The 13,005-nt window shown below is 44.2% G+C and overlaps 1 protein-coding gene across 2 annotated transcripts; it reads left to right on the top strand.

Annotated features, from left to right (window-relative positions):
- Positions 1-5,057: 5,057 nt before the first annotated feature.
- Positions 5,058-10,476, top strand: LOC119286039 (uncharacterized protein C05D11.9-like). 2 transcript variants are annotated; one of them, XM_037565377.1, is made up of 10 exons: positions 5,058-5,838; positions 6,309-6,405; positions 6,528-6,644; positions 6,721-6,954; positions 7,625-7,743; positions 7,851-8,351; positions 8,524-8,632; positions 8,826-9,394; positions 9,732-9,893; positions 9,988-10,476. In XM_037565377.1, the coding sequence occupies exons 1-10, from the start codon at positions 5,429-5,431 to the stop codon at positions 10,184-10,186; spliced, it is 2,517 nt and encodes an 838-aa protein (XP_037421274.1). In that variant the 5' UTR covers positions 5,058-5,428; the 3' UTR covers positions 10,187-10,476. The 2 variants fall into 2 exon arrangements, with proteins under 2 accessions (XP_037421274.1, XP_037421273.1); XM_037565376.1 differs by having other exon boundaries at positions 7,839-8,351.
- Positions 10,477-13,005: the final 2,529 nt, after the last annotated feature.

Genomic DNA, 13,005 nt, shown 5'->3' with positions numbered 1-13,005 from the left:
CACAAGAGAGGGGGAGAACATTGTATTGAGATCCAAAAAGAGAGAAGAAGCCATCTAGCTACTAACTATGGACCCGTAGGTCTGAGGTAAACTACTCACACTTCATCGGAGGGGCTATGGTGTTGATGTAGAAGCCCTCCATGATCGATGCGCCCTCCAGCGGAGCTCCGGAACAGGCCCCAAGATGGGATCTCGTGGATACAGAAAGTTACGGCGGTGGAATTAGGGTTTTTGCTCCGTATTTGATCGTTTGGGGGTACGTAGGTATATATAGGGGGAAGGAGTACGTCGGTGGAGCAACAAGGGGCCCACGAGGGTGGAGGGCACGCCTGGGGGGGGGGGGTAGGCGCGCCCCCCTACCTCGTGGCCTCCTCTTTTATTTCTTGACGTAGGGTGCAAGTCTCCCGGGTCTTGTTCATTGAGAAAATCACGTTCCCGAAGGTTTCATTCCGTTTGGAGTCCGTTTGATCCTTTTATCCGAAACCCTAAAACAGGCAAAAAATAGCAATTCTGGGCTGGGCCTCCGGTTAATAGGTCAGTCCCAAAAATAATATAAAAGTGGATAATAAAGCCCAATAATGTCCAGAACAGTAGATAATATAGCATGGAGCAATCAAAAATTATAGATACGTTGGAGACGTATCAGTATTCAACCCAAATTTATTGATTCGACACAAGGGGAGCCAAAGAATATTCTCAAGTATTAGCAGCTGAGTTATCAATTCAACCACACCTGGAAACTTAATATCTGCAGCAAAGTATTTAGTAGTAAAGTAATATGATAGTAGTGGTAACGGTAGTAAAAGGTAATGGTAACAAAAGTAAATTTTTGGTGTTTTATAATGATTGTAACAGTAGCAACGAAAAAGTAAATAAGTGAAGAACAATATATGGAAAATCGTAGGCAATGGATCGATGATAGAGAATTATGCCGGATGTGGTTCATCATCTAACGATCATAACAGAGGGTGACACAGAACTAGCTCTAATTCATCAATGTAATGTAGGCATGTATTTCGAATATAGTCATACATGCTTATGGAAAAAAACTTGCATGACATCTTTTGTTGTACCCTCTCGTGGCAGCGGGGTCCTAGCGGAAACTAAGGGATATTAAGGCCTCCTTTTAATATAGTACCGGACCAAAGCATTAACACATGGTGAATACATAAACTCCTCAAACTATGGTCATCACCGGGAGTGGTCCCGATTATTGTCACTTCGGGGTTGCCGGATCATAACACATAGTAGGTGACTATAGACTTGCAAGATAGGATCAAGAACTCATATATATTCATGAAAACATAATAGGTTCAGATATGAAATCATGGCACTCGGGCCCTAGTGACAAGCATTAAGCATAGCAAAGTCATAGCAACATCAATCTCAGAATATAGTGGATACTAGGGATCAAACCCTAACAAAACTAACTCGATTACATGATAAATCTCATGCAACCCATCACCGTCCAGCAAGTCTACGATGGAATTACTCATGCACGGCGGTGAGCATCATGAAATTGGTGATGGAGGATGGTTGAAGATGACGACAGCGACAGATTCCCCTCTCCGGAGCCCCGAACGGACTCCAGATCAGCCCTCCCGAGAGAGTTTAGGGCTTGGCGGCGGCTCCGTATCGTAAAACGCGATGAATCCTTCTCCTTTATTTTTTTCTCCCCGAACACGAATATATGGAGTTGGAGTTGAGGTCGGTGGAGCTCCAGGGGGCCCACGAGGCAGGGGGCACGCCCCCACCCTCGTGGCTAGGGTATGGCCCCCTGGCCTTGATTCTTTGCCAGTATTTTTTATTATTTCTAAAAATAATCTCCGTAAAGTTTCAGGTCATTCCGAGAACTTTTGTTTCTGCACATAAATAACACCATGGCAATTCTGCTGAAAACAACGTCAGTCCGGGTTAGTTCCATTCAAATCATGCAAGTTAGAGTCCAAAACAAGGGCAAAAGTGTTTGGAAAAGTAGATACGACGGAGACGTATCACATAGCAGTGGCGGGAGCGTCACAAGAAGTAGATGACTAGATGATCGTTTCTCCTACTTTAGAGTGCATGCAATTGTTTATTGAGGTGTGCGCGAATGATCTGTATAGTCACTTATGTAATTGGATGTTTATTTCAGTTACACACACATGTTATTCTTCTGTAGACAGAGCAAATCACACGGCTTATTAGCAGCAATCGTCTGTGTTATTATTGGTCTTCGCACACATTTCTGATTACGGACCTGTTGCCGCGTATCACATACATCTTGTTCAGTTGAACCGTTTGCATTGTGTTGCCTAATCACACACAGTTCATACTAGTGACCTGTATGCTGTATATCGCACACACCTTCATGTGGCTGCCCATTTCTTTTGTTTCTCCTTATCCCAAACAGTTAATTGAACTGAACCGTATGCCCTGCATCACACACATAACTAAAATTTGAACCGTGTTTAATGCATCCATCATCGCAAACGTTTTGCACATTTTTTGACGGTTTTTTATACCACTGTTTGCGATTATGACATCGCACACAGTTTCGTCGAAGGGTATCTCATGTAGTGTCGCGTTTGGACCATCCTGCAGAGTGTATGCTTAAATGAAATTTGGCGCCGTGAGTGTCTCCACCTTGTTGTAAAAAATCTGAACTGGGCCATAGTGCAAATTAGAGAAGCTATGAAAACCCAGCTCCACCCAAAAATGCAAACGCACCTATGTCTTGCCTATGGCTACCTCGCCTGAAGCAAGTGCTAGACAGGGCCGACGGGAGCTCACAGGCCTCAAAGTGCTCGTTTTTTCACATTTTTTGTTTTCATTTGTTTCTCGTGTATACAGAAAACATACAATGTTCATGAAAAACAGACATAAAAAATAAATGTAAAAAATGTTAAACATGTATTTGTAAAATGTTAAATGTGTATATAAAAATAATTTTCATTGTGTATAAGAAAATGTACAGTGTGTCTGTAAAATTAGACATAAAAAATATAATTTGTCAAAAAATTAAGCATGTATTTGAAAAACATGTAATGTTTATATAAAATATTCAAATGTACAAAGAAAACAAGTAAAATCAATAAAAATGAAAAAGAAACATAAAGAAACAAAAAAGCAAAAAAGCAAAAAGTCAATAAAATAATGAAAAACCAAGAAAAAAATGAGAATGCTTTTTTATGAAACCATGAAAGAAACCAAGAAAAATAATGAAAAAACCAAAGCCGAAGAAAACCGATGAAGAAAAAGAAAAAATTGAAAGAAGAAAAATAGACCACACCACTACGTCGAACAAGGGAGTGACCGCTAGCGGCAGTGTGACCTGACTAATGGACCGGCCTTATATACGCGGGCCTTTGAGACGATGTTATATACATGTTGTATGTGATATATAGCATCAACTCAAAAAAGAGAGCAAGATATAGCATTCGTGGAGAAAAAGCATTGCCACCATCAAAGAAAACGATTAGACAGTCCACTCGTGTTCAAAGGTGGTCAAATGGGCATTTCCTAAACGGCGCCCGTAGCGGCGGTTATAGGCTTAACCGTACAGGGCGCACACCCCACGCACCGCCCTGGGCCGGCCCATGTTACTTTTTTTTCCTGTTTTTAGAGACGCAAAAAAGAACGTGTGCAACGTGACTCGAACTACCGATCTCTTGGCTCAGTGTTCGCTGTGACAATCAACAAGCCACCCTCCTGAAATTGTTTACTCAAAGCTTTTTCCTTGTTATACCTTTTCTTTTTTTTCTTTTTTTTCCTAGAATGCTTTTGTTTGGGTTTTTTTATTTTATTTCATTTTTCGTTTTTGGAACAGTTGTTTTGCTAAACTTTTCTAAAAATACATTTTTTAACATTCGTGAACTTTTTTCGAATTTGATGAACTTTTTCAAATTCAATGAACATTTTTTCAAATTCAATGAACTTTTTTTCAAATACGATGAACTTTTTTTACAAATTCTGTGAACTTTTTTGAAATTCTATGAACTTTTTTTAAATTTGATGAACTTTTTTTCGAATTCAATGAACATTTTTAAAATTTGGTGAACTTTTCTCAAAATCAATGAACTTTTTTTCAAACTTGGTGAACTTTTTTTCAAATTTGATATACTTTTTTTTCAAATTCAATGAACTTTTTTTCAAATTTGATGAACTTTTTTACCAAATCTGTGAACTTTTTTCAAATTCTATGAACATTTTTCAAATTTGATGATCTTTTTTTTCGAATTCAATGAACATTTTTAAAATTTGGTGAACTTTTCTCAAAATCAATGAACTTTTTTTCAAACTTGATGAACTTTTTAAAAAACTTCGATGAACTGTTTTTAAGTTCATAAAAAAATATTCGTGAACTATTTTCGAAATTTTATGAGCCCTTTTTCATAAAAAAAATAAAATTTTGAAAAAACAAAATAACTCAAAAGTCTAATAAATAGCGCGGACACAATGATTCTTAAAGTTTTCACGTTGTTATTAATCACTGGCGCTCAGGTGGTGTGGTGGTTAGCTGATTATTTTAGTTAGTTCTGGCTGCACGGCGCGAGTTCTATTACTCGTACACGCTATTTTTTTGTGTTTTCTTCGCGGGACAATCGATCGCGTCCCTCGCGGTGGGCCAGCCCATATGTGCAGGCGCGTGGGCGCTGGAACCTTCAACCGGCGCAGAAGGCGCCCATTAGGAGGTCCCGGTCAAATGGGTAGGTCTTGGCGTGCTGGCCCTGTAGCCTGTGTGTCGGGCCTGTGGTGGGCCTTTACCCACATGTTTATAATCAGGATGTGCTGGCATGTGGCCCGCCTAGGTTGTGCCTGGGCCACGAGGATAGGCACGAGCGCCGGCACGACCCGTTTACTTTTTTATTTTATTTTTCAGATTTTTTTTATACATTAGGCCCCCAAACAGTCGAAATAGGCCCAGAAACTACTGCTGGGCTCAACGTGCCAATGGGTCGTCCCGTTTCCTTCTGGGGTCTCAGTCAGGGAGCGCGGCACGAGTGCCGGCCCGCACGGCCCGTGTATTAGGCGTGCCTAGGTGGGCCGCGCCGTGCCGGGTCTGCTCGTGTCCTCGACATCTCTCCCTCTCGAGTCTCGGACCCTCCGCAGGGCGCAGCACCGCCCATCCCGCCGCCGCGCCCGGATCTCCCGATCGCCGGACGGAACCAGTCCTCCGCCGGCAGATTCATCCATCCGAACCTCTTCCCCGCTGGAGCCCGTACACCCGAGACCCCGCCGCCAGCCAGAAGCAGCGACCCCATCGCCATTGACGCCCGAGCCATTGACGCCTGTTTGCCCTCGCCTCTGTACAGGTTGCTGAATTGGGCTGGTCCCAGCTGGCCCAAGCTGGCGCTGGGTGGAGCGAGAAGCAGAATTTACAGAGTTGGAGGAGTCGGGAGAGGTTCCGAACAGGCCCTAAACTCTCACAAACCCTTCCATTCCAGTAATGGCTGGCGGCGGCGCGGTGCCCCCGCCACCGCGGCAGCTCGAAGTTCGGCGCTTCGCGTCTGACCGCGTCGGAGAGCTACGATCCCTGCACGCGGCCGTCTCAGCTCGCGTCGACGGCCGCTTCCAGCAGCCCCGCTCCGCACGCCGCCGCACCACGGGGCACCTCCCCTCCAAGCGCGGCCGCGCAAGCAGAGGTGCCGCGGCGGGCCAGGCTCCTGAGGAGGGTAACCCCTCGGCGCGTCAGTCGAGGAGGGTGAGGCGCCGGCAAGAGCTAGCTGGCAACCCTGCGGAGGGGTTCTCATTCGCTGGCGACGGCGCGCGGCGGCTGCGCACTCACCTATGGCATGCCAAGAGGTTCACCATGGCAAGACGGTGGGGTTTCGTCTTGCCCATTTGCTCCCAGGGGAGGTGAGTGCCAAAAGAGCCCTTCCATTTGTGTTCCTCTGCTCAAACCGAGAGAGGAGATGAGATACAGTTTTCTACGCTGAAGTGTTAATTTATTTGGTCAGCGTGCTCAAAGCAGTGTCAAATTGTAGTGTTGATTCATAATGAAAGGCAATTCTCATCATTCCACTGTAGCTTGCTTCTCAGTTTCGATCCTTTGTAATTCTCTTTTCTGAAACAGCGTTTTTGGTTAGCAAAAGGATGTAAATTGCTAGCTCATCTAAGTGGCAAAAGGCAAAGCTTGTGTGCAAATCATTACGTGCCAGTTCCATTATTGTGTGGAGTAGAATGTGATAGGCTGTACAAGTTAGTAGTGTTCCTGAAATTAATCTTACATCCAGTGGACTAACTTCACAAATTGATTATATTTTATGAACACTAAGATCGTATATGTGGATTTAAATGAGTAACAAGGTCAGCATCCCATCTTGCAGCGGGAGGGGTTCACGGGCAGTTCTCAAGCGGTTGAAAACTGGAACAATTGTTCATGATGCTAGCTACTTCATTCCGATTCAACTAGACGGTCCAGAGGTGGAAGTTCCTTCTTCTGTTGCTAGCCTGTGCTTTATATCTTAATTGTCTTTATTACCGAATACCGACTGACATTTGTAATAGTTTAACAAACTAATCTTGTTGCTGGCTAACTTTTGTAGGACTCCCTATTATCCATTCTGGGAATGGTTATTTGTCCATCTCCTGCAGATAAAACACCTGACTTAAAGCACCTACAAGATAAAGTTATGCAAGGTGTTTGCATTGAGAACGCTACGGTATTTGCATATTTACCAGACAGTGTAGGTAGAATAGTGTTTGGAATGACAAGTGCGTCTTGATTGGTCTTTCCAGCTTCGGCGTGCTGGGTGCCCCCACTCTCATGTTGTTGGACCAGTGACATACATGTGGCGGCCATTCTCAATAGGGAGTAGCAAATTGGAGGCCAAAGAAGCAGATTTGTCCAATTCTGAAACTAGATTTAGTCAAGGAAGCTGCAGTTCATCACAACGCCAATTATGGATATGGATTCATCCTGCTATGCTGGATGAAGGGCTGGATGCAATAAGAATTGCATGTGACAAACAGGTGCTTCATCTATTTCTGTAGAATCAGAATGCTCGCTTTTCTTTGTGTGCTCTTTGTCTATCCTTTTTGTTTTGTTTATCTTACCTACATTCAGTCGACTTCAAGGAAACCTGTCCATTTTCTTTATATTTAAAGAGTTGAATGTCCAACATTTATAGCATGCATGTCAATACTGGGGTCTAAGACAAACAACAGTAGAATAACTCTTGCCATATCTCATGATTTATATGCGAGTCTCCCTGTCCAAGTATAACCATGAGTTCACATGCTATTATTTAACCAGGAGATACAAGTCAATTTTATTGTTTCATCATTAAAAGAACATTAGCAGAGCCAATTCCGTTGTTTCATGATTTTAAAACATAAAGTTAGTAATTGAACAGTTCTTAAATTCTACTGAGGGACATTCATCTGCTTAGTACGAGTATCTTGACACTCAAAAATTATCTATTCTTATTATCTGAAAGAACAAACCTATCTGCTGTTGGTTTGCTTAATTTATCTTATGCAACTCAGGGCTTACTTCTCCATAGCAATTATAAAAACAAATTTCTTCCGTGTAGTGAACCATCCTTACTCTCTTGCCACTATTCAATATGTTGCCTCACATATTGCCAAAAAAATATGTTGCCTCACTATTGCCAAAAAAATATGTTGCCTCACATTGCAGATGCAAGATTCTGGTGTTCTGGTCAACTGTTGTTCACTAGAGGGGAAAATTGCAAGATTGGAAGTCATGGGATGCAAGGCTATGCAATCTCTTAAGAGTATATTGCACCCAGTTAGTAAGTAAGTTATTCTTTCTTTTTCCTTTCTTTTTTGCATTCATAATAATTATGTCTATGCATACTAACATACATTTTTCTAACGAGAGCTACTTGAAGTATGATCAACAGGATACTTGATACAAGTGATATGTCTAAACCAACTGATCATTCTGTGTATTCCTCTACTGGCCCTCATGTTTTGGAAGCATCTGTCATCGATCATGCTGAGATTCTTCAGCCTGGTGCTATACTGTCCATGATAGTTCATGACCCCAGGGAGGTTTCATCTCAGGGGACAGATTCTCCTTCGGAAACAGTTACGAACCAGGAGAACAAACTCTTGGAGGGGGGAGACCTGGAGGCACCATCCGAGGAGAGACACATATTCTCATCAATGCAAATGCACTCTGGAAGGCATGATTTGCTCCTTTCTGACTGTAGAGAAATGTGGGATTCTGGCTGTAAGATAATTCCCCCAGTGGCAGAGGAGATCCTTTGTATGGAAAAACACCACAGACGTATAAATTTTTTCTGCCTGGATTCTGAAAATGACCAAGGACAAGCAACTCAAGCGAATGGTTGCTTCAGTCGATCCTGCCCTGTTATTCTTCTGAAACATGCTAAAGAAAGGTTGGTACCCTCGGGTAATTCCAGCATTTTTTATCTGTTTGGTTAATCTTCTTATTATAGGGTTTTGCTATTTATATTACATCAGCATGTTACCCCCTTTATTTGAAGATTTCTTATTGCTTCATGTTCTCTCTTTGAGCTAATTGCTGTTTGACATTCAATGAATGTACAGGTGGTCCATTATCGTGCCTTTGAGCTGGGTAAAGCCTTTTTGGCTCTTTCTAGTATCTCATGGTGCACACGCGATTGGCTTAAGAGAGAGACGGTGGATTGCATCACAGGTATTGTATATGTAACACGAGGTTCTTATAATTGTTATTGCCTTTGCTGAATTAGCTTCCTTATATAGTTTTGTACTTCTATGGCATCTGTTACTATTCGGTATTTTGCATTAAGGAGTGCAGTGCTGATTCCGCTTCCATTGCTCATTTGGATATATCTTCAATATTAATACACTGGCCATCCTTTTTGCAGTTAAAGATACCATGCTTCCCTTATGATTACCCAGACAGCAAAGCATATTCATCATTTATGACAAAAGAGGCTGCTGTTTTTGATAAAGCAGCTGAGTACCGCCCTGCTGCCAAGAGACCTCCAAGAGTTCCTGTACCTCCTTCATGGCATCATATCATGGCTAGTTTAAATAAAGAAGATGGCACGGTGAGATGTCTTGAAGTAGATGACTTAAAGCCTTCTGATACGGTGTTACCTGAGTGTTTCTCATTAAATTCCAACTGTGGAGATTCTGGATCATCACCGACAACTGTCGTTGCTTCATTCCAACTCTTTGTGCCAAGAACCATTCAAACTTTGAGACATTATGTGAAAGAACTTGATATGATGTCTTTGAGTTCTTCATCTGAGATGGAAATCGATATTGATGAACCCAAATTGGCTTCTGGTGGCACTGTTAAGACGCCATCTCCTGTAAATGGATTATACCTTGTAAGGGTCCTGATTCGAGTGTTCAAGGAAGGTTTCTTTGAAGATGGCGCTGTAGTTTGTGCACCATTTTTATCAGATCTTACAGCTTGGAAAACCAGGTACATATCTGTAAGCTTTATATTTGCTGATGGAGGTTTGGACATTGGAGCTATATTAAATTCTTCCAAAAAGAGTATATTGAGTAGGTGTAGACGTGCAGGCAAGAAAATTCTGGTTCACATATACTGCAAGCCATAACATTCATGCTGCCCTTCTTTTAGATAGTTCACAGTTATTTTATTTAGTAGAGTGTGGTTTCGTTTTCAAGAAAATCTGTTTGCTACTCTTCTTTTAATCGAAAACATTTAGTTCTGTACCCCACCGCTTTCTTTTATAGGAAGGAAGCGATGAGTGAATCTGTAAAAGAAAAGTCATCCATTTTCGTGATTTCTACAGATCAGAGGAGGATGAGGAACAATGTCTAGAAAAATGGAAAGTCCAGCTCCCGCAGTCCCATATCAGTTCTTATTTTCCATGTCTGGGTCCCAAAGATGACACCACACGGAAAGCATTGAGATGGCCGATAGGCTTTGTCACGACTGGTTTCGTACATGGAAGGTTAACACTTGCTCTCCTTGTCAACTGGCACATGTCAGTGTTATGCTGTCCTGTCTAATGAACACTCAGCCTGCATCTGCTTTAATTATGGCAGCACTGGGAAGGATGGTGCTGCAGTTGCGTTCTGTGATGCAAGGCTTCTGGCGGCGTTGCGACAAGAGCAATGGAATGAAAAGAGTATGCTGGGTCAAGAGATCTGTGTTCTTGTCAGGAACGCGAGATCAGCGGCGTATAGACGGGCATTTGCCACAGTTGTTCTGGAGCAGCAGAAGGAAGATCTAGAGTTTCTGTAGTCAGCAATATCCCATCTTCCATTGCGATGAACTTGCTGCAACCATGGCTATATAGCATGGTAATTTTGCTAGATGCATGAAAGCAATTTTTTGCAACATGTCTGAGTTGTCAGATTTTTTCTTGAGGGGTGTTTTGATTTTTTTTTAGGGTTTGAGGTGTGTCTTGTTTGATAACAAGTAATCTGATTTGCGTCTAGTGGTAACACATTGTTCGGCCCCTCCGTTTGTTATGGTCGACAGCTCGCGTCTGGGCCCACATGTTATTGAGAAAACTGCGTCTCTCAAAAAAAGAAAAAGAAAATTGCATGCATGCTGCCTACTCTCTCCGTTCTTAAATATTTGTCTTTCTAGACATTTCAAATGACTACTAGATACGGATGTAATATTTGTCTTTCTAGACATTTCAAATGACTACTAGATACGGATGTATGCAGACATATTTTAAAGTGTAGATTCACTCATTTTGCTCCGTACGTAGTCATTTGTTAAAATGACTAGAAAAACAAGTATTTAAAAACGGAGGGAGTATTTTGGAAAACAGCACATTGTTCTCCTAGAAAAGATGTTAAAAAAGGATCCTTATTATTTAGCAAAACCGGAGATTGTAAAGCTCCCGCCTTCTCTTTCGGCTCCTTTCTTCACGGCAGGCTCGTAATTTTACAGGATCAATTAGTTGGAGATTAGTGGCTACTGTTCCAGGGAAAATGCAAGACCGGCGCCACCTCTCGTTCCCTCCCTCGCTCGCCATTCAAATACCTTCTAACCTCTTGCTGGCATTTCATTCCACTGCCACACCACCACTGTCCCGTTGATTGCCATGAGAGCCCAGCTCGCTCTAGCGCTTCTTCTCTCCCTCACGGTTGCCTCCACCAGCCCCCTCGCTGTCGCCGACGATCTTGACTATGATGGTGGAGTGAAGAAATCTGATGCCGCCTCGGATGTCTCCACCAGCGCTGAGACAAAACCCGAGGCCGACTCCTATGTCCCCGCCAGCGCTGAGAAGAAACCAGAAGCCGTCGCAGCCAGCGCCGAGAATAAACCCGAAGCTGCCTCTGATGTCTCTACCAGCGCTGAGAAGAAACCCGAGGCCGACTCCTACATCTCTGCCAGCACCAAGAAGAAACCTGAAGCCGCCTCTAACGTCTCCGCCAGCGCTGAAAAGAAGCACGAGGCTGCCTCCGACATCTCTGCCAACGCAAAGAAGAAACCAGAGGCTGACTCCTACGTCTCCGCTAGCGTTGAAAAGAAATCCGAAGCCGACTCCGCCAGTGCCGAGAAGAAACCTGAAGCCGCCTCCGATGTCTCCGCCACCGCTGAGAAGAAACCTGAGGCCGACTCCTACGTCTCTGCCAATGCTGAGAAGAAACCCGAAGCCGTCTCCGCCAGTGCCGAGAAGGAACCCGAAGCCGCCTCTGACGTCTCCGCCAGCGCTGAGAAGGAACTTGAGGCCGCCACTGACGCCTCTGCTGTCCCTGAGAAGAAACCTGAAGCCGTCTCTGACGTCTCCGCTAGCGCAGAGAAGAAACCCGAAGTCGTCGCCGACTACGCCGGTGCTAAGAAGAAACCTGATGTCGGCCCCGATAATGTTGCTGCAGAGAAGAATTCGGTAAGCTCCTCTGGATATGCCGGCATGGAGAAGAAACCCGAAGGTGCCACCAAGGCCGCCGGGGAGAAGAAATCCGAGATTGCCTCCAAGAAGAAATCCAAAAAAAAGAGCGAGCTCTCCCAGCCTTCCACCACCGAGAAGAAACCGAAAGGGAAAAACGACCATGGTGCCGAGAAGAAGTCCAAAGGCAAGAAGGACGCCTCTGGATACACTGGTGCGGAGAAGAAACAAAAAGCAAAAGTAGATTCCCCCAAGAAGGTTGGGGTCGAGAAGAAACCGGAGATGCCAAAGAAGGAAGAGCCTAAGAAGAATGACAAGACCAAGTCGTTGGCGCCGGCCACAACTGATGCTTACGTCGCACCGAAGGAAGAAATGAAGAAGCCAGAAGCTGCCACGCCCGATACCTACGCTGCACCAAAGGTGGAATCAAAGAAAGAGGAGTCCAAGAAGGATAAGCTAAAGAAGGTGGAGGTCATGCCCATCACACCTGACACCTACACCAAGCCAAAGGAGGAGCCAAATAAGGAGGAGCCAAAGAAGGAAGAGCCGAAGGAGGAGATAGCGACCAACTCACCTGACACCTACACTGAGCCAAAGAAGGAGGAGCCAAAGGAGGAGCCCAAGAAGGAGGAGATCGCGGCCAGCTTACCTGACACCTACACCGCGGCAAAGGAGGAGCTAAAGAAGGAGGAACCAAAGAAGGAGGAGCCAAAGGTACCAGTAGCCGACACCACCGATAGCTATGCCGCGCCACAGAAGGCCCAACCGGAGACGTCGGTGGCTGCAACATCTAATAGCTACACCGTGTCAAAGAATGCTCAGCCAGAGACATTGATAGCTAGCACAACCGACACCTATGCTGCGCCAAAGACTACCAAGCCGGAGACGGAGGCAGCCAGCACAACCGACAGTTATGCTGCGCCGAAGACTTCCCAGCCAGAGACACCAGCGGCCGAAACAACTGATGCCTATGCCGCGCCGAGACCGAGGCTGTGGAACAAGAAGATTGGCCATCTCCCCCTGCCGCACTAAGTCCAACAGTTTACCCAGTTTCTGAGCGATCAACCAAAAAAAACTTCCCCTCTCATCTCACTTGAGGAGCTACTATGACTCTATGACCGGATTTTATACCCCAATTTTCATTGTGTAACCGCTTATCCACAATGTACCACTTATGCAACTCCGTTTGCAGTGTTATTGTATTGCTATGTAA

Source organism: Triticum dicoccoides, chromosome 4A (genome assembly GCF_002162155.2).
Source record: "Triticum dicoccoides isolate Atlit2015 ecotype Zavitan chromosome 4A, WEW_v2.0, whole genome shotgun sequence".
Classification (NCBI taxonomy): Eukaryota; Viridiplantae; Streptophyta; class Magnoliopsida; order Poales; family Poaceae; genus Triticum; species Triticum dicoccoides.
The sequence above is the reverse complement of the archived record's forward strand: the minus strand, read 5'-3'. Positions and strand labels throughout refer to the sequence as shown.